General features: G+C 38.6%; 2 protein-coding genes across 2 annotated transcripts in view; both read right to left on the bottom strand.

Annotated features, from left to right (window-relative positions):
• Nucleotides 1-4379, bottom strand: part of LOC110052530 (GATA zinc finger domain-containing protein 1-like) — a 15299-nt gene extending 10920 nt beyond the window's left edge. Inside the window, exon 1 of the mRNA XM_020758695.2 lies at nt 3964-4379. Within this exon, the coding sequence (XP_020614354.1) occupies nt 3964-4224 (261 nt within the window). The 5' untranslated portion in view covers nt 4225-4379. The remainder of the gene's footprint in view (nt 1-3963) is intronic.
• A 3065-nt stretch (nt 4380-7444) lies between these two features.
• On the bottom strand, nt 7445-14377 carry LOC110052625 (homeobox protein engrailed-2-like). The gene is made up of 2 exons (XM_020758804.2): nt 10402-14377; nt 7445-8729 (listed from the first exon to the last, which is right to left on the bottom strand). The coding sequence occupies exons 1-2, from the start codon at nt 10691-10693 to the stop codon at nt 8401-8403; spliced, it is 621 nt and encodes a 206-aa protein (XP_020614463.1). The 5' UTR covers nt 10694-14377; the 3' UTR covers nt 7445-8400.
• Between the last annotated feature and the right edge of the window lie 6415 nt (nt 14378-20792).

Raw genomic sequence — 20792 nt, forward strand, 5'->3', positions numbered from 1 at the left:
AATAAGTTTTTATTTAGAATAGGTCTACAGGGCGATGAAAAGTGCAGTTTTTGTCACACCTCCTCTGAGTCAATAATTCATCTTTTTTGGTCATGCCGTCAAACATCTCACTTTTGGAATAAACTTACTGAATGGCTGAAAAACTTAAATTTACTTCCTAGAGATTATGCTTTGACAAATATTACTGCTTTGGGTCTGAGGCCAGATATCTCTCAATTTGCGCTTCTTATAAATTACTGCTTTCTCTTAGCACGATATCACATATGGCTCGCTAAAACAAAAAATGATCATCCAAATTTTACGCTTTTCATATGCACACTAAAATTACAGTATGAGATAGAAACAAAAAGTGGAGACACGAAGAAATGGAAACCTCTTACAGGATACATGAGGATTTAATTAATATTTTAGATTATATTTTCTGTAGGGTTATCTATCTCCTACCCATTAAGCTATTTCTAATCTCCTGTCAGATGCATAACTCATTTTACTTTTAATGTACCACATGCCTTTGGTCTGTTTTTTTATGTTTCTGTACTACAACCTCAAGCTGTAATGATAACTAGCTATTTTTCTACTCAGTTTTTTTTTTTTTTTCTTTGCCCCTTGTCATCACTGTATTTCTTAATTGTGTAAGTCGTGTAACTGTATTTGTTAGTAATGTAAGTCGTTTAGTTATTGTAATTTAAATAGTGTAAATAATTAGAGCAATATAATGTAAATAGAGTTAGTGTTGTAAAACAAAAAAAAACAAAAAAAAAAACAAAAAAAAAAGAAGTAGGTACTTCCCACTATGTATCAGCTATATATATCTAAGCAATAGAGTACTTTTTCTGTGTTTAAAAAAAAAAAAAAAAAAAAAAAAAAAGCTTCTCCCACATGATTGCACCAAGTGTTTAAGCTCACTTGTTTTTCTTTTAAGATGTTTGCCAAGTTTTCCTTAAGAGTTCTGTTATTCCTTTCAACGAGTCCTTGTGTTTGTGGGGTTCTTGGAGCTCCGTGCACAAGCTTTATTTGGTGTTCATTGCAAAAGTCAATCATGTGTTTATTTTTAAATTCTTTCCCATTATCTGTATGAAGGGTTTTAGGAAATCCAATCTGCCAAAACAGTTGTGTTACTGCTTCTAATACTTCGTCGGCTGTTTTATGTGACAGAGCAAAAAGTCACGAATACTTGCTAAAATGATCAGTTACATGTAGAAGCCAGTTGTGATTTTTTCCACACGAACAAGTCAAATTTCGGAAGTCGATCAAATCCAACTCAACATGCCACAGAAAATTACTGGCCTGGAGTGGTTTTGTTATGGGCCGTTTCAAATGGTCTGTTACACTTTTCTGCTGTTGGTGTAGATGGTACAGGCTAACAAAAAGTGTTATTACATGTTGAGATATTTCGGCATAAGTCCTTTCTACAAATTCTTCAGTTTTATCTCTTCCTCAGTGTGCTGTTGAAGAGTGAGCCTGGCATAAGATGCTGTGAAGTTGGCTTCTCAGTACTACAATTTTTCGGTCTTTGGACAAGATGTTGTTATTTTGAATCGTCCACTGCTTTCGTTTAATGGCCGCTGCATCGGTCTTGGTTAGTCCAAATTCTGCTTCATTTTTGCTGTCATTCTTTAGCCAGTTTTTTGCCTTGTCGTAAAATTGATCGTCGATAAACACAGTTAATTTGCTTTCCTTCTTTTTAGAGCTTTTTTGCGCATCTAACTTCTCATAAAACGTGTCTTTGCTGACACAAAACGTGGCAGTTTCCATTGCTTTCACGAACGAAGTCCCGTTTTCATCCAAGTGCGCATGTGCACATTTTGCATAAATTAAGTTTGGACCGAGGTGAGTCTGGGACCCAAAAAAGCAATAATTAGGAGAAAAAAAAGAAATTTTTTCAACTTGAGCTGTGTAGTCTAGTGGAGATCGAGATGGACATGTAATCTGAAGGTCTTGGGTTCAACACACAGTAGGTACTTGTAATTTCCTTCTTCCTTTGAAATTAATAATTAGATAGGAAAATAAGAAGAGGTAGGCATAGAATAGGGAGATAGTGAAAGAGAAGAAGAAGTAGGTGGGAGCAGGGAGAGATGAAGAGAAGAGTAGGAAATGAGATTTTTCTCCTCCTTTTTTTATTTTTCTTTTCTTTTTAGAGCCCCCTAAAAATACCAGGCCCCTATTTTTAACCACACCCCATAAATTAAAACCCTTTTTAGTTAGTTGACTGAAACAGAGCAAGAGAAAAATTACCTGGTTAAAAAAAAAAAACCTAGTTAAATAATAAATTTACCTAGTTAAAAAAAAATTACCTACTGAACATTTTTAACTGCAACATATACACATTCGCACTTGATGGAGTTTATACATTCAATTGGAAATATGGTTTGTTGTTTAGCTGGAAATGGTTCGACATTTTTAACCAAATGGCTTGTTTTACTGGCTACATTCATCTGTGTAGACATTTGGTTGTGGTATGTTTTCGTCACCTTGCAAACTTTAACCAGTGAGATTTTTGAAATGTGTTAAAGAAAATTTTGTCCGTGACAAAATTTCCCACAGTCAACTTGTACTGACAGTAGAACCCCGCTAACTCGAGTTGGTTTACTCCAATTTCCCCTGGATTTGACCAAAAAATTTCAGTCATGACTCAAAGAGTCCCCTTTGATTATCAACTACTGGCTACAGGGAGAAAGACTGTCTTGTTGTGTTCAAGATAGTTTTGTTATACAATACTATTATGAGATCAGATGTGAGTTTGACAGACTGGCATATGTTATAAATTAACCTACAGGTACTGTGGGGTTTTATATAAGTTTATGATCTGCCTGCTTAATTATGGATTGAATAATATTATTGTGAAGTAGGATGAAGTGTTTGAAAACTGAAAATTCAGTGGTGGTTTTATTGATAATCCTTGCAAAATAAATTTAAAAAAGTTGGTTTGTTGTATTCAGAAATATAATACTGCACATAAAAACAAAGCGTACGAAGTTAATCATAGCATGCAAGAATATCAATAATAATTATTGATCATTCATTTGGCATGTTGGCTGCGTCCTTTGAACTTTTAACATGGTGCACCGATAGTGCAGAAGACCTCATTTTTTTTATTTATCCCAACTAATGTCGATCAAGATGCATAATTACTGTTCCTTTGTGTTCAAAATGTATTTAGGGCAGCAAAAAAGTGTTTTTCTTATCCTGAAACCTTATAAAACAAGCTTACAATTGCTCAGAAAAAAAATTGCATAATTTACATTATTTATGGCATAATTGGCCTTTCTAATCACATAATCTGCCCTGCAAATTTCGCATAATTTGCATTTTTTCATTGCACCCTATCAGAAAGCCTGCTAAGAGGAATTGAACCCGGGTCGACAGCCTGGTAAGCCATACTGATGACCACTACACCACTGCAACCGGCCGGCACTTTTGGGAATATTTTAAGTATTTATCGAGTTACCCTTAGCATTATTGAAAGCTAACCATAAAAAGGCTAACCGCAGAGCTATTTAGCCTAACCGGAGTGCTATTCAGGCTAACCGGAGTGCTTTTTAGGCTAACTGGAGTGCTATTCAAACGTTTTTACTGCCAGTCATTTTATAATAGTCTACATTATAAATCTCGATATACCGGGTGCCGGGCTCACCAAAATTAGTATTCAGCCATATAACCAAGGATTTGACATTATTAACTGAAATTTAAAAAAAAATAATTTTGACTGCCGGACACGGAGTATTTTGAAAATCCTGTCCGGCTGCCGGACATAGAGACACAGCGAAAATACAAAGAACAAGATACAAAGGTAAGACAATGCGATTCATTTGCATCCAGTACTCGCAGAACGACCCACACAAAACTTGATGTTTTACCGTGCCATTTTGTCACTGGCTAGGTAAATAATTATATGGAAATCGCACTGCATACTGCTAAGTCTTTGTCACTCTAAAAATCAACATCAATAAATATTAAATGTACCTTTCTCTTTATCTTTTGCAGCGTTCGACGACCTCTGGATCTTTCACCCGACTTTCCATTCCAACCCTTTCTTGTCCCTGCCTTTATTCTTGCAATAAGCTTCTTACTTTCCTTCGAGCTTTGCCTTTGAGTCCGAATACTCGAGTTAACACGCTTCAAGTGGCAACTGTTACAAAGAACTTCTCCGTTAGTTCCCCTCCTCCACATCAAAGAATTTGATATTTTGCACGCCGAGCATTGTGGACTATGATCTAGTGACATTATTATGTCATTTGTCTGACTTTTTTATGCTTTTTGACTCACGAATCGGTTGTAAGTTATGGCACACAAAATTCTAGAAAAGAGCTTGACAAGAAAATCATCTATCGTCCGCCATCTTGTGATAAAAACGCATGCGCCAAGATGGAGTCCGCGGCTCAGTAGTGGACTGAAGCTTCAGTCGGAGTGTCCTATCTCTGTACCTGTGTACCTGCAGGTGTGTTGAGTTTGAACCCGCGCTTGAAGGGGGGCGGGGGGAGGGGGGCATACTCCCCAATAATCTATAGGTATTTTAGGCCTCAAAGGGTTTGGTTTTCGAGCTGTGCTGGTCTAAAAAGGGGTATAGATTGAGACAATCTCGGTCTGAAATACGGTATGTTTTTGTTTACAAGGAACTTGTAGCCCAAGAGTAGCCCTTCTCAACAGAATGTCCACACAAATGGAAACCCGAGTTTCTGGTTAGCTGAGAGCGGTGTACTAATTCTAGAGGTCTGAGATGGGGTATCGATTTTTGGCTCAGGTCTAAAATAGGGAAGGGAAAATCATAAAGTTTGGTTTGAAACAGACGGGAAGGGTTTAAAGGTTCGCGCCCAAAGTTTTTTGGTAGGGGCAGTACTCTCTCGGGAATTTGAATGACTAAAGAATGATGGGGATACCTTTATATTCGCTTGTTATTGATCCCAAAAGAGTTATCGAAATTCCTGCATGTTTACTAACATACTGTACTCTCACGAACTCTGTTTCGCTTTAGTCATAGTTAGTAGTAACTATGCTTTAGTTGATCAAATACCCCTGAGGTTACAGATCCAACTCGAATCGGTCAGCTCAATGTGCATCTTGATTGATAACAATAAAACAACGTCCGACCGCGCCGAGGAACATACACAACATCTACAACATTGACGTTTTACTGTTTATCTTTACTCATGAGTTGTGACTCAGTAGTGCGGTGTTGAAAATCTCTTTCAGTCATACATCCTGTACCGTTTGCATTTTTCTGCTTCCTATTTTTCAGTATTATGCATTACCCTTTTGGCGATGTACACCGGAAGGAGCAGTTATAAATCAATTGACTTTTGATTGATTTTCTCTTTAGACGAACGCTTTTTTGTACGTAATTTGCGAATATCGCTTTACCAGGAAGTACTAGTTCTGTCCAAAAGCAATCCAAAAATAGATCGATCGTTCTACATTTGAAATTTTCTTTAAACAAAAAGACTTGACACTTTTGAAGTTTGATTAGTTCTGGGAAAAGTAGCGGCCATGCCAAATACTGACAGCAGTACAATAGTTTGAGTCAAGGACTGCCGCCTGCCTAACATCTGACTCGCGCACTTGAAGATTATTCACCTGAGCACTATTGCTTGATGACGTCACATGCGGCATTTACATTCCTAGGTGTGATCAACTGGATTACGGAACATTATACTTTCGCCGGATATCATAGAACTCACAAAGTCCCAAATCGGTCTGAAAAGCACTTCCGAAGAATTTGATGTAATAACTATGCTAAACGCCCGCCAAAGTAGCAGGGGGTCATGTTTTGTGCTTTTATTTACAAAGTAAGGGGTATCGAATGGTCTTTGCGAGCATTTGCGAGCAGGCGAGCAGTGGGTTTATTCTTGCGAGCACCAGTGGTCAAATTTGTCTTGCGAGCAGCGAGCACTTTAGAAAATGCATATGGCGAGCAGCGACAACTTCGTGAATTTTGCGCTAACCGGAATCTATTTGTTTTAAAAATGGAAACGTTGTTTTACGCCAAGTAATCTGGCAGACACCTCAAAAACAGGGCAATAGGCGCAAAACTAGGCAAAATGTTGAGATCTTATCGCAGTTCAACCACACATAATGTGGCCACATTATGCCTTGCTGGATGCTGTTCGATGCCAAATTACGTCACGTAGCTTCACGCGAGTCAGAGGGTGGACGCTCAAGGAGATCTTAAGTTTTCTAACCCAACCAGTAACACAACTTTGTGAACACACCATGAGAAGAAGCTAAAAGCTACCATACTTTGAAGCAGGATTCACGAAATTTGGAGAAATCGAGCATATTTTACGAGAATCCGAGCATGCGAGCAGTCGCAAAATTTTGCGAACACGAGCAAGTTAGCAGTCATCTAGTTTTTGCGAGCAATTCGAGCAAAGACCAAATTTTGCGAGGACTTTTAAATGGAATGAAATGAAATTGAATGGGACCATTCGGTACCCCTAATGTATTCGGTGAACGATCGAGAGGGCGGATCAGCCGTAATTTCACTCGTGACAAAACAACCAGATTGATCAAAATTATATTTGTATATCTCTAGAACCCAAACGAATAACTCAGAACCCCGGGTCAGAACGTACATAATTTCAGTGCAATCAGATTCAAAGTACATTGCTATTAAAAGCAATCAACGCAACGACTGCAACCTAATTAAAACGCCAACTAACATAGTCTAAGATGATCAATGTTTGTTCTCTCAAACACAAACTCGTTATCAGATTATATTCTCACCTGAAGTCCTTCCGCAGTCTTTACCAGCGATGTATCATTGTAGTTTTGCCGGACTAATCTCCCTTACTTTACTCTGCGCTATATTTGCCGGCGGTACAGTGGCGACTAGTACACGAGCAGCAACTGTGGTCAGTTTCTTTCTGCAGCATATAACTCCTTTCCAGTGGGTAACTAGCAGGTTAGCCAGTGAAATTGAGCACTGACTCGGCCCGGGAGAAAACTGATTTTCTGACAATCGCCCGTGCCCTCGGACAAGACGTGCGTACGATGAGCAGAGTATCAAACAGAACTTCAGAAAACTAAATGAATATTATATGTTCTGTTACAGGAGTAAAAAGGGCCCACGACATACGTCATCTCTATAAATGTTCAACAGTATATTACGCAGTAACAGAGAGTGAAGTCTTGAGAGCAAAAATCCTAAAATGAAGACAGTCGGCAGTCGAGGGTACAGTCACACATGCCATGTTTCAAACTGTGTTCTTCCAAAGCAGAAACCTTAAGCAACATTTTGATTTTCTTGTTTTTTAATACCTGATTTGTGTCATAGAAGTAATCCAAAGGTACCTAAAAATTGAAATATCTCCTTTATGCTGCACAATATATTAAATATGCTGCCCAGTTAATTAAACTAATTAGCTTTTGATGATCACGGCCTTCCCGAAATAATCATTCTATCCGAAGTCTAGCTTGTAAGGAATTTCAGATTCAACCAAAACACAAGCACAGTGAATCAATTTTATTTATACAAACAGTTACTTCAGATTCAACCAAAACACAAGCACATTGAATCAATTTTATTTATACAAACATGAATTAGCTGAATGATTTACTGAGGCTTTTGACATAGTCTGGAACTACATGCAACATGTGGTTGGAGCACTATTGGAGCACTATGTTGTGCTGATTCAAGAATCATTATAACAGTGTAACTGTGCCCTGAATATGTCTCGTAAAGCAGGCCAGACAGCCATCAGTGTACAATTCTTTTGCCAACAAACTGATGATTCAGTGCCAAGCTAAAATGATTGTAGACATTACAGCTCACCTCCTGGAAATTGACGGCTCTACTGTAAGATGCTGTCATATCCTTGGTTTATCAAGTAAGCAGGAAACGTTCAGCGAAATACCCCGAATGGATTATATGATAATGTTCATGATCAAATTCAGAAACTGCTACATTTCATGCTTGTTATGTAGTCATCTATATGCTGCTGATTCAACAAATCCGCACATACACACAGACAGTAACTGGTTTCAGTAGAGGAAAAGGTTTTGAACAAAGTGATTGTAAAACCTCATAAAATAAAACGAGAGACGTTTTTCATCATTTGGCGAAAGGAGATTTTAAACAAGTCGCAGAATCTAGAGCAACTTGAGTGTTCGAAGCACCCTCAACTGAACATGATGAGCTGGAAAATGATCATTTACTTTCAGTTATTCTGTTCTACTTAGCAACGTTAAACAATGATTTTTACTCATTAATCAGTCTTATTTGCTGGATCATCATTACTTTCTTTAATACACTGTTCCAGATACCCGACATGGCTTCATTTCTATCATTCACTGTATGGTGGTCTTGTCAGTCTTGCTAGAGAAGCGAAGAGCGCACTGTTGTCAATGATGGGTAGCGTATTGTATAACTGGGTAAAATGCCGCGCGGGTTAGCTCAAGATTTCATCATGAACAATATCCACGTATTATCATAGAGTTGCCACCTAAAACACTGGTATCATACTTTGACATTCCAGAGTGTGTGGTCCAACTGGGATCCTCGTCTTCCTCGTGTACTTCTTTCCGCCATCTTGTACGTCTATTTTGAAACCAAGTGCGTACTTGAGCCTCCGTGAGGCTTATTTCCAAAGCTAATTTGCACCGTCGAGACTTGGAGATATACTTTTCGTTAACGAATTCTTCCTCAAGTTTGTGGAGCTGTTCTGGCGTGAAAAGTGGCCGTTGTTTTTGTCTCTTAATGGGTTTTCGAGGCCGCCTTGGGTTCGTGTAGTTTGCTGCAAAATAAAAACGAATGGGGAAAGATTATGACACAACAAGGTCAGAGAGCCATCGAACTGCTTTAACAGTTTTGTCTCGATATACTGGACAGTTTTAATAGTGATGGAAGCAATAAACTGAAAGATCAAATCAGATTGAGTAGATCGAAGCGAGAATTTGTTAACCGGAAATAAAGTTATATGTTGTCTTACTGTTTATGACCTATGTAGACTATGTATGGTTGAATTACCGTACAAACACATTTCGTGTCTTACTGTACTCTCAGTTCAGTTACGTGTTCAGTAATAGTAACCGATAACACAAACTTGCAAGATATGCTAGAAAACATTTATAAACTCCCTAGGGATATTTGTACTCAAAGCAGCAAGAAAGTCAAGAAATAATTTTACTGAATTAGTTTTATTACTTATTCGTTCATAGACGTCTGACTTCTTAATGATTCTTCCGTTTCAAAGCTTGACTGTCGCACATGCTACAATATAAATAGGTAGAGGCTTGCTTTTAAAGCTAATGTGTGACTGAGGACCACTCAGCGGACATGGCGGACGGCTAACGGTGCTCGCCAACACTTACTTTAATCCTGTAACGATGAATACAACTATCTACTCCGGAGAGGATTCCTCAGATGACCAGCATTAAACAACAAATAAGAATAAACAAATGGACTTTGGCGGAAGCATGTTTCCATTGAGGACACACGAAATCTAATTTCAATGAATTGCTCGCGTGCGCGTTTTTGCGTGACGCGCGAGTGTTACTTGCAGTATCTGTGATTTACTACTTCTGTTGACATTTTTTATCTCCTGTCCATTTGAGCTAAAAAATTTTATGCATCAGGAAATCAGTTAAAATTTTTCAAAAATATTTCCGAGTGAGATTGATAATTTGCCGTTGCTAATCATGATTTGGTAATTGGCTAATTTTGTTAGCACCTCTGCGGTCGTTTGTCGCAATCTCTTTGACAACAGTTCTTAACATTTGTGACATTTTTATCTGGTCAAGTGACATAATTTACACTATGAATCTTTATTTTGGGGATCTTCCAGAGAATGTTTACAGAAGCAACTAACCAAAGATTATCGAATCGTAAAGAAAGGTTGTCGGCAACTCCGGTAACCCTTTGTCTCTAGCTTTTCCCCAATGAGGAAAAACAATTCAGAAGAACTGGTTTGTAAATATCCTGAATGATGACCAGGGAAGTATACGCTTCCAGCAGCTCCGCCGTAAAGAACTGATTGCGAAAACGTACCAGTTATTTGACTGAGAGACGAGAAACTGTCCCAAGTATTATACTACAGTAGTCTGCTACGCCTTTCTTTTAATTGTAAAATGCCTAAATGTTTCTCAAGTGAGAAAGATGTTGGTTTGTATCAATATTTATAAATCTCGGGATGATATGTTGTTAAAAGCTACTATGTTTAATTGCTCAGCTCTGGAAATAAACAAAATCAAATTGTGAAAATAGTACTAGATTTTAAGTAGGTGCGATTGCTAAAATACATCAGTAAGAACCAGAATCATAAAATGTGATTTATGGTTTTCCATGTGAAGTCTAATTTAGCACTTTACCAACCAAGAGATTCACACGTGGCCAAGATAACATGCTACAAGACTTCATCATTCCTTGTAATGAGGAAATACAGCATAATTTGTAATTTTGAAACCTACCTGCAGGAATTCCGTGCCTTGAATATCTCGTAGCGTAAACCCATGCTGGCCAAAGACAATTTAGGTTCAGTTTATCTGCTGCCAAACCCTTGTCCTCTTTCATAGGGCGTGTTTTTCTTGGCAAATGTTGGCATGGAGTAGGAAAGTCAGTAGTTGTTTTATTATCTTCCTTGTCTGCACCTCCTTGGTCGTCAAGATTTAGCAGGTTTTTAATAGAGAAAGGATGATTTAGGATGGATTTGGAAGGGATGACAGGCGAAAACGCCGAACCATATTTCACTCGTGAAGACATATCGCCAACAGTGACTGCCTCGCGAGCAAGCTCACCCTCTCTGTTAAAAACAGTCAAGTTCTCGGCTGTTTGGCACCAGTCTAAGTAACTTTGGAGACTCTAGTCTCGCGCCTTGATAACTGGCTAATTATGCGTAAGGTGTACTGTAACTTAATTGGCTCGTTAAGTTACTGTAAATAGTTGCGGTCAGGAAGCAGACATCTCCACTCCCTTTGAACTCCCGTGCTCTCGTCGGAATATTCTGTCATCGCTTATTACGACAACTAAAAAACCCACAACGCATTGAAATTCGATTAGCTGTTTAGTTTTCAGTGACAGAAAGAAAGTGTAGGAGCTCACATCAGCTGAATTCTTGTGAGATGTGGACTCCCAGGCTCATTGTGTTTTAACCACAACACTTTCGTGCCTAAGCGCATGCCGCAAATTTCCGGTTCTTCTTCCATGCTTATCCTGAGAAGGAAACAAACGGTTGCAAGGTTTCTACATTGCTTCTGCCACTTTCCGGACGGGAAATCATAATTCGCAAAACATTTGAAAAGATATCAATATAGAGACAAATTAATTTGTTTTTTCATTTGCGGACGGCGCACATTACATTTGATGATACAATTCGGAAACGAATAGCGAGTTAAAAGTTAAAAGAATGTGCAATTAAATTACATAAATGCGATTAGGTTTTTATTTTGCGAAATGATATTCGTGAAGATGAAAACAAAACGGGTAAAATTAGTTGTGTAGGCTCGTGTAATACTGAACTACAGCTCTAACAAGACGTATAAAACAGCCGAGCTCCATGGGGTTCATTAAATGATGTATACCATCAAGACCTAGAGTTATCAAGATCAGATTGTGTTCGTGTAGCTTTTAGAAAGCCCATCACTGTGAACTTCTGGGGCTGAGCTAGATTTTGACAAAATCTATGTTGCTGGTTCTTGGAAAACAGAAAGGCTGAAATGTTCTAGTATTATCTTTCAACGAATTTGCATTAATGGCTTAGGCATTCCACGATCTTCCCCAAAATCTTCAAAGACGTTCACCCGGGATTCGAGACAATCTATAAGATTTCTACTATGTAATAAATTACGACATAACATAGCATAGCTATACACTCCATTTTCTGTGCTTCTTTTTCGACCTGGCGTCCGTCGGAAGAAGAGATTGTGTGCCAGTACTAACAAGTGTTGATATGTTTAGAGCATCACTGACCGAGTCACCAAGCCGACACCGAGGCAGCACTTGATAAATTGGTCTCCACCAGCACACAGCACGTGTGGGTTACACGCGCGCACAAAACAAAAGCTTGAAGAACTGATCCGGAGGTATCTGAATATTTTGTCTTCAAGATTGTTCAAGATCCTTTATGAATACTGCTAAACTTAGAACATGGGAACATAGTATAGAAAACACGTCACCGCGAAATATACGGCAGTGATATGCAGCTGGCAGTGATATGCAGCTGGAGTCGCTTTTTGTGTCAATGATAGATGGCTTCAACCGTCTGGTTACTCAGCTTTTGTATATGTCTCTAGATTAGGGACACGGAAATGGGCGAGCTGATGTAGGCTGAAGAACATGAGGTTCACTGAGCCGGGTAGAGCGGGAAGCCGCGTGAAACACGAGTGCAGAGCGCGTCAGCCCCGCTAAACCGCGTGGCTTCAATCCTTCGCAGGAGAAAAGATGGCGATGCATTTACCTGTAATTCTTAGTGACACGAAAACTTAAAACATAAAACCGTACAGGAAAGTTCTAACATCTCCAAACCCCGTATTCACTCTGAGTAGCTCAAGGACAAATATTGCAAAAAAAAAAAATATATATATATATATATATATGGCTTTCCTTGTATTTTATGGTTTACGCAAGGTTTGCATAGTATTGTGGTAAAATGTACAGCCGCCATCTTGGCACAGCATTGCAATGTGATTTGACAGCGGGGAATCTTTCCACCCTCTCGTTGGATGTGAAAAACTGAAAACGCTATTATTCTTTATTACTTTAGAGGATCTGTACTAGTCCGATCTGTACTAGTCTCTGTTCAGCATTCAGATATGTAAATATTTCAACAGCAGCACTATGTATACAAGACTCACTGATCTCCTTCAGTATTGTTCAGGTTATTGTTTACAGTTGATAGATTAGAATTTAAACTCATAATTAAGAATAAAAGCATTCCATCACGAATTTTGATTCCAAAAAACTTCTTGAAAATTAAGCCGGAAGGAAGGACCTTCTATATTTTAGATTCTTTCCTTCTTTTGTCTGAACCATGAAGGCGTACAGAAGCTTGACAGAAACACTTGCGTCCAATGAAGAAACTGCTGTTTATACTCAGTAACTCGACTGGTTTATTTGAATTGTAGGGATTACTGCATATTTTATGCCATTTGCAATGTTCCTGAGTTGTTTTGCCACACGCCAATTGTCAAATAAAAATGCAAGTCAGAATGCATTTAATGTATTTATCGACTCTTTATTTAAATGATCGAGGGAAACTTGTTTTTTGGTGGTGTGCTTTCAGCTGTATTTACCGTAACCTTGGTTCATTCAGTCTTACGGCTGTCAATCAAGATAATGAAATAAAAATTTCGATCTAGTTCTTAAAAGCGCTGGAAACAGTGATTTTAGATTCCATCACTTACCAGGTTTTGTTATTTAATTTTTCCAGCTAAACTTTCTTCATTTTGTCGACAATGTCGAACATTGAAGTACGACTGTTTGATTAAAATTCATATTTCGTTCACAATTCGCACAAAGGTGAAAAGAAAACTTTTTTATTGAGAAGATGCTTAGTTAATTAATTAACATAATTGTGACGTGACTCCTTGAATATGTTTAAATATGAGACCACCTACAACTAATAAGATGAAGCAAGGCGGGCCCAGAATCTAAGGAAGGCCAACCCACGAAATCTTGTGCTTGTACACTTATGCGGTAAGAAATGTTCAGCAGCAACTCCACTTGTAGACTAAGTATGATCATTTGACTTAAATATATCGGATCTGTAGGTTTTTTGTTATTTTCGGTGGCATCTGTCACCTTCATCATGGTGAAAAATTCAGTGAACAAAAAACCTACAGATATTTAAAGTACCTATGAAATGAAAAATAAAATAAAGAAGAATGGCGTTTTCCTTTTTGGAATATCTTTTTTTGTTTTAAAGATATTTAAATACTGAATAAGGAATATCTCTAGAAATATTAGAGCGGCGTTCTTCAAACTTGGCACCAGAAATGTACATTACAAAAGAAACAAAATGATACCTATTGTGGTAATGCCATGGCAACAGTTTTACCGCTGGTCCCGTGTTAATTAACACTGCGATTCACAGTTTTTGTCTTAACCAGGGATCATCCACTCCCAACAATCTAATGAGGACAGTTAAGAAAATGGGCACCATGTATGTTCCCAGAAGGACCGTCTCTCCCCCTTTAAAGGGTTGTAAATGGAGATATTTGGTTTTATTACGATTACCCCATACAATACGAATACATTATGAATAATTAAGATAACTAACTAAAAACAAAACAAACAAACAAAAAGCGGTGGAGAAGGAGACAACCAAAAGCGCAATGGCACCATACTAGGGATGTCCCCAAATATTAAAATTTAAAACATATATACAAATATACAAATACAAATACAAATACAAATACAAATACAAATACAAATACAAATACAAATACAAATACAAATACAAATACAAATACAAATACAAATACAAATACAAATACAAATACAAATACAAATACAAATACAAATACAAATACAAATACAAATACAAATATACAAATATTCTAATTATCCATAAGATAACTTAAAACATTCCTTTTAAAAGTTCCAATACAATTTGCTTCTCTAATGTGATTAGGTAAACTATTCCATTCATTAACAATACGGTTAAAAAAACTTTATTTAAAACCATTAGTCCTACTTAGATTTGGGACAAGATCCTGTGTGTCATTTTTCCTCAAGTTGTGGCCTGTGCTTCTGTCCTTACAAAATATGACAGAAAGAGACTTGAGCCAAGAGTGTTGTCATGGCAATGGCACAACGGGTATCATTTTTTTTCTTTTGTGATGTACATTTCTGGTGCCAAGTTTGAAGAGGGTAAAAGGTAAAGTCTGCATGCGAGCCAAGTGGCCCATCAGGCCGGAGCTTATCCCGGTTTCTGTAGCATGAAGCGACTAGGAGTATTTCTACTCCCCCCTGGATGGGATGCTAGTCCATCGCAGGGTTACCCCCAGCATTAAGTTCGCCGGTACCCATTTATACACCTGGGTGGAGAGAGGCACTGTGAGAGCAGTGTCTTGCCGAAGAACACGACACAATGTCCCCGGCCAGGGCTCCAACCCGGACCGCTCGATCCGGAGACGAGCGCACTAACCATGAGGCCACCGCGCCTCCCAAGTTTGAAGAGCACCGCTCTAATATTTCTAGAGATATTCTTGATTCAGTAGTTTACTGTTTTAGTGGAATAATTTGTGACGTCATCATTTTCCTTATTTATTTTCCTTATTTTCCTTATTTTGAGGGGGACTGCGGTATCTATAAGTTTACCTGTCTTTCAACAGGCAAATGCGGCTGAAAGGAATGCAGGAAATCATTTTCGCATTGCATAAGACACTAGTCGCCGGGCGAAGAGTGCCTGTGCACCTGCCACATCATTGCCGTGTTCACAAACTTAAGCCAGCGGCTCACGTCCACAACGTTTGACAAAATCGGAGTACAACTCTTTGTTTGGTGTTCGCCTAATCGATTCTACACTCGACTCTTCTCGGCCATTTTCATTGCGAGAATCCTCAACTGTTCGCTGAACGCTTTATTGTGCATTACATTTGGCCGAGTCTAGGGCAAAATTATGGAAAGACTTATATTGGATTAGTACTTCTTCAATAGTTGCGTTAAGCTGTCACCTCTTCCCTAAAAAGAGGATCATTCAGAAGGACACTTTGTAAGTAAATAAATAACTTACATTATCAGCATCGTTGAGACAACCGAAAAATAACAGTTGGACCAAACTCAAAGACATTACCTCCTGTGTTTAAGGTGGTTGTATATAAAAATGTGTATAGTGAAAACTCCCCTGCTCCCAGTATATATTCTCGGTGAGTTTGATATACAGTGACGAGTGACGTCAACGTTTCTGAAGCGCAAACTTCTCTCCCCTAACAAGCCAGTTCGAAAAGAGGTCTCCCTCTCCCCCCCTCCCCCTCCTGCTCCCTTACTGTTCAGCGACACGTTCCCTTTTAAGCCAAGGAAATCCCCCCCTACCCTAGAAGTTTTGCTTCATGACAATGTTTTTTTTTTTTCAATCCCAACCGGAGTAACTCAAAAGGTAACGGGGAGTTTGTGTCCTGTTGTGCTATTATGCCCTTTAAAAGACTAGCGTAATAAAATGACCATGTAATACACAGCGTCTGGCATTTCTGTGGGGCCACGGTTCGCTGATATGGACGCAGTCAGTTTATACAGACATTTGTTGCGTTTGTTGTATTATCATTCAATTTAACTGGGTATGCATCCGGCGACAAACCCTTCCGATCAGTGAAAGTCATATGCTGCTCAGTTATGCCACACCGTAAAGAAGTCATTGATCTTGTGGTTTTGTATCTTAAATTGTTAAAGATCATTTAAATAACTTGTCAAACTTAATGTAAACCCTGTCAGAAAATCGAACATCTCTATTACATAAAAATACACGATCAAGCAAAACAATGTATCTGCAGCAGACCCAAGAACAATCAGCAGGTGGGCTGATGTTTTTTGTCGGGTTTATCGATACTGAAATACCCTCTAAGAAAGAACAATAAAACATTCCATCACGAACTTACATTCGGTGAAATAATCCGGAAGGAAGAAAGAACATGTGGCTTAACTTTGGGTGAAACATGAATTAACACTTTAATACTACCAGCGAATGTCTGCGCTAACCTAGGGGAGATTTGAAAAGAGTGTAGTTATTTAGCCATATTAAGATTACGTAAAGAAACCCCACACAAACAAACGCAAAACAATTTAGAGTTGTGGTACTTCTCCGAAAGGGGAGTTACCTTCGAAATCTATATCTTTTTAAAAAAGGTAAAGGTTTCTAACTGGTTGACGGTTAAATTTCGATGATGACAGGTGTACATTGAAAATTCCTCGACGTGAAATGGACCTTATATTTACCTATAATGTGTGAATAGGTCTAAGAGAAACCATGTTAAGGTTAATTATGTTGAAGAAAAAAAAATATCGAGTCAGTAGCAAACCTTTTTCCATAGAACTTAGGTTAATGTTCACATGGACTGCAATAATACAAAAGTAGGATTTTTGGTGTTCTAGAGGTTATCTTTTCCCCGGAAACCTGTACAAATAGTGCACTAAATAATGTACTTTCAGCAAACTTTAGATCATACTCCTGCATAAATAACAATTTGTATGCACGTTAAATAGAATAAATTTATTTTTCGCTGATTCAGCGAAAGAAAACTCAGCTGAGTGTAAACTGACAGCTTTCTAGCCTGAACATATAAATGAAAGCTGCCCTAACACAGCTAGCTTTGTTGAGATCACCAATCGTCCGCCGAATTTATCTAGGCTTCAAGGTGGCTTTACTCATTAGGCAGCTGCGTTTATTCAGGCTACTTTCAGCTTTCAAGCTGACTTAATTCAGCCCTCTATCAATTTTACGTAAGATAATGTAATCCTGTTCCTCACTGGTATAAATAAAGTCCTCCTATCATTGTAATTCGATTTACATCTCGACGATCTACGATTTACGTCGACGTTGAAGAAAGAAGAATAAACGCGTGAAGTCCAAGTTTAGTCCAAGTTTAGTCCAAGTTTAGTCCTTATTTCCAGTTGGAGCAGATTCGACGGTACTTTGGAACCCGTGACAAGTTCCTCTCCCGCAGCAAGCGAGTTGTTCCAGCCAATTCCCGAGTCGAGTTCTTTTCCTCCTTAACGCCCCTTAACGTCTGTTTCCCCCTTTTAAGATTCAGAGCGGAAAAACCCGTTGTGACAATAGCGGAAGAAAACGGCAACCGATTTCAAGATACTAATCAGCGGAACTTTTACAACTGCAAACTGTCTTTCTAGAGAGAAGTCATTTCTGTCAGGTAAGACTTTTTGATCTACATAACGGTGCCTGGAAACGGAACGTGTGCAAAGACACGGAAACGGCCGGTTGCTAACGAAAACATTTCTTCCAACGGCGAATAATCGAACCTGTTCATGACCATGAGCTCAGGGAAACTGGGACTGCAAAGACTGCGAGAGCGAGGCATTGAAGTTGTAGTTGGCAAGATTCTCCATTATCTTAAACCTAGATCCCGGATGCATTGAACATGTTCAAAGCTCAAATATTAGGACTGCCCTTGGAAATAACATGTATTGGTCGGCAATTTTTCGACATTTTAGAATTTTGATGACAAATTCAGTTCCCGAGAAAAACTAGTGAGACAATCTTAGATAGTGCAGAGTGTAATTTACCGCTCTGATACAGTAGTCACATAGGTCCTCACCCATGCCGTTCTCTCCCTTGGTAGTCATCTAATATGAACGGAATATGAGCGGACAAAAACTTGATAAGACATAATCTTAGCAGTGTGTATGTTTTGTGTTTGTGTTTTCTTTCAAGACCCAAAAATAAGTTACAATTACCGTTTGTCTAGACGGTTTTGAAAGTCATTGCAGCAAATGTGACAACTGTACGTTTCACGCCAACGTTTGTAACTTGATACTTTTGTTTTCTTCGCCAGTGTGTGCCACAAGGTACCTTTGTTTCCACGAAAATAGAAGAAAGATGTGTATATTTTTACTCACTGCTGGAGATAAATGGAAAATAAAAGTTAAATATCTGCTGAAGAGTCGAAGAGGAACGATTTTGTTTTATTCAAAACGCAAATTTTCATTTCACCGATAAACAAGAACTAGTCTAATTATCAAATAGTCACGTCGAGTCACGGAAGAGCGTGTTCTTATTCTGTTGCCAGCGTTGGTGTTAACAATAAAACCACGTCAAACTAATACACAATGCTATCGAGTAACACAACTGAGGAGCGTTTCAACGGGAAGTATTGAAGGTAGAGATCTTTACTTGACCTAAATTATATCCCACCGTCACCATATCGGCTGATGAAATTAATTGGCGGCCGCGGAGTTTGCGGCAATAATAATGAAGTTTGTTTCGGTTGAATATGAACTTTTGGCCCTCTTTCATAGGAGAGGAAACAAACAAGCTGCTAATGACAAACAATATGTTCCCATTCTCTATTTCAACCCTGGCAAACACACAATACTTATGAAAAAGCAGACGACATTTCTTGAATCGAGCTAAGGAAGATTCCAGAAGATATGCGGTCACAGTAGCGCTCTTTGCACTAAAAAGGGAGAACTGACGTTACCTGAAATATAACTGCTATCCCCAGCCAAAAGGAGAGTGTGATATCACTCATTTACAAAAAATTTAAAAAAGCGTGCATCTGAACTCGAGAACGGAGTTTATCACACTAGCAACGCTAGAACGCATGCGTCTTAAATGTTATGTTCTACCACAAGGGAAAGCACTCAACGTTCGTGGGTAGTCCCGTATGAAATGTATCTTTCACCTAACATATAACCGACTTTGACGCTAACTAATCTGCGCATGCGTTTGGAGCAAGTTGCTTTTGTTCTTGAGAGAATAGCACCACAAGGATAGCATGAGATTCGCAAAACCATATATATATATTTGTCATGTAATTAAAGAAAGCAACGAAAATGGGACAGGTTTTGCGTAATGCACTCGGGTACCTACCCGACCCCACTCCCCTTCCCGCAAGGCTAATTGATTAATTGAAATTAATCGATTAAACAAACATTAAAGTTTACACCTTATGGCGTTAGGGCGTTAGTATTTAGTGCCTTAGCGAACATCAGCCCCCTAAACCATCCCAATAGTGCACTCTGCACTAAAAATTGGGAATTCTTCCAACATTTTTTAGACTTCTAGTAAATTTTGACACGAAGTTCCAAAATTTATCAAGCCTCTGATCAAAAGGCTTTTTAAGCCAACTTGTGATTTCTGAAACGTACATGTTTCACGTAAAATACATGACAAGGGCATTCAAGAAGATTTTGAGAAGTTTTATGTTACGCTACACAGCGTTAATTTTACAAGAATCATTAATTTATCTATCTGTGAGTTTAGAAATGTTTTTCTTATGATTTATTCATCAGATGCAAGTTGGCGAAATGGCTATCTGTAGATGGCAATTTGAAAGTTGCTGGTTCGAATCCTCGTGCGGGCCTTTTCTTCCTCCACCGACTCCCGAGGTACTAACATATGGTTTGCGTTCATATTAATGATACGGTATAGAAATTGAAATAATTCGCGTAAGAAAAACGCTTCTCGTGCATGAAACCTTCGAACATGATTTTTAGCAACGTTTCGGGGCGGTTCAAAGCTATCGGTGGATCGAATTATACACTTACCTTTGCTGTATACCAAACTGTCTTTAATCTGGGAACACTTGATCGACTCCATACGCGAAAGATCAGTTCTAGTTCATCGTTTTGGCAACCACTTTGTTCATAATGGTTTCAAGCGCAATACCCTGGTCAGCGGAATGACTACCAAAAAAAAATTTAGGCCCCCTCGGCTGACTGACCGACTAACTGGCTACTGACCGAGCGAGTGAATTATTTCTTCCCCACCTAACTGCTGTAACTCTCTCTACGGAGCTAAGCCATTAATAGATAAAAAAGAATAACGGCTAGGTTTATTCTAGGGGAAATTTATGTCTTTGAGTAAGAATAAAATGCATCATAATATAAAGCGTTTCCATTGGTGCTGCCGAGGAACAATCCAAACATACCGTCATAATGTTTACCTCACACCTTCTCCCAAATGCAAAACTCAAATAGAAGTTAAGGTTTCATCGAAGAACATAGTGTTTATGCGTTTCTGATTTTAGAAAAATCTGAGCATGGGAAGATTTCAGACGCAGACATAACCAAATTAATTCACGTAAATTGTTGCGTGTATAAAAAAGAGCGTAGTAATAACTAAAACTTAGGCCCCATTGATATGGTCTCGGGTACCCGGGACAACCCTCCCCCAGAGTTACCCTGGCCG

Source organism: Orbicella faveolata, unplaced genomic scaffold (assembly GCF_042242905.1).
Source record: "Orbicella faveolata isolate gen_17 unplaced genomic scaffold, um_ofav_v1 contig_13, whole genome shotgun sequence".
Taxonomy (NCBI): Eukaryota; Metazoa; Cnidaria; class Anthozoa; order Scleractinia; family Merulinidae; genus Orbicella; species Orbicella faveolata.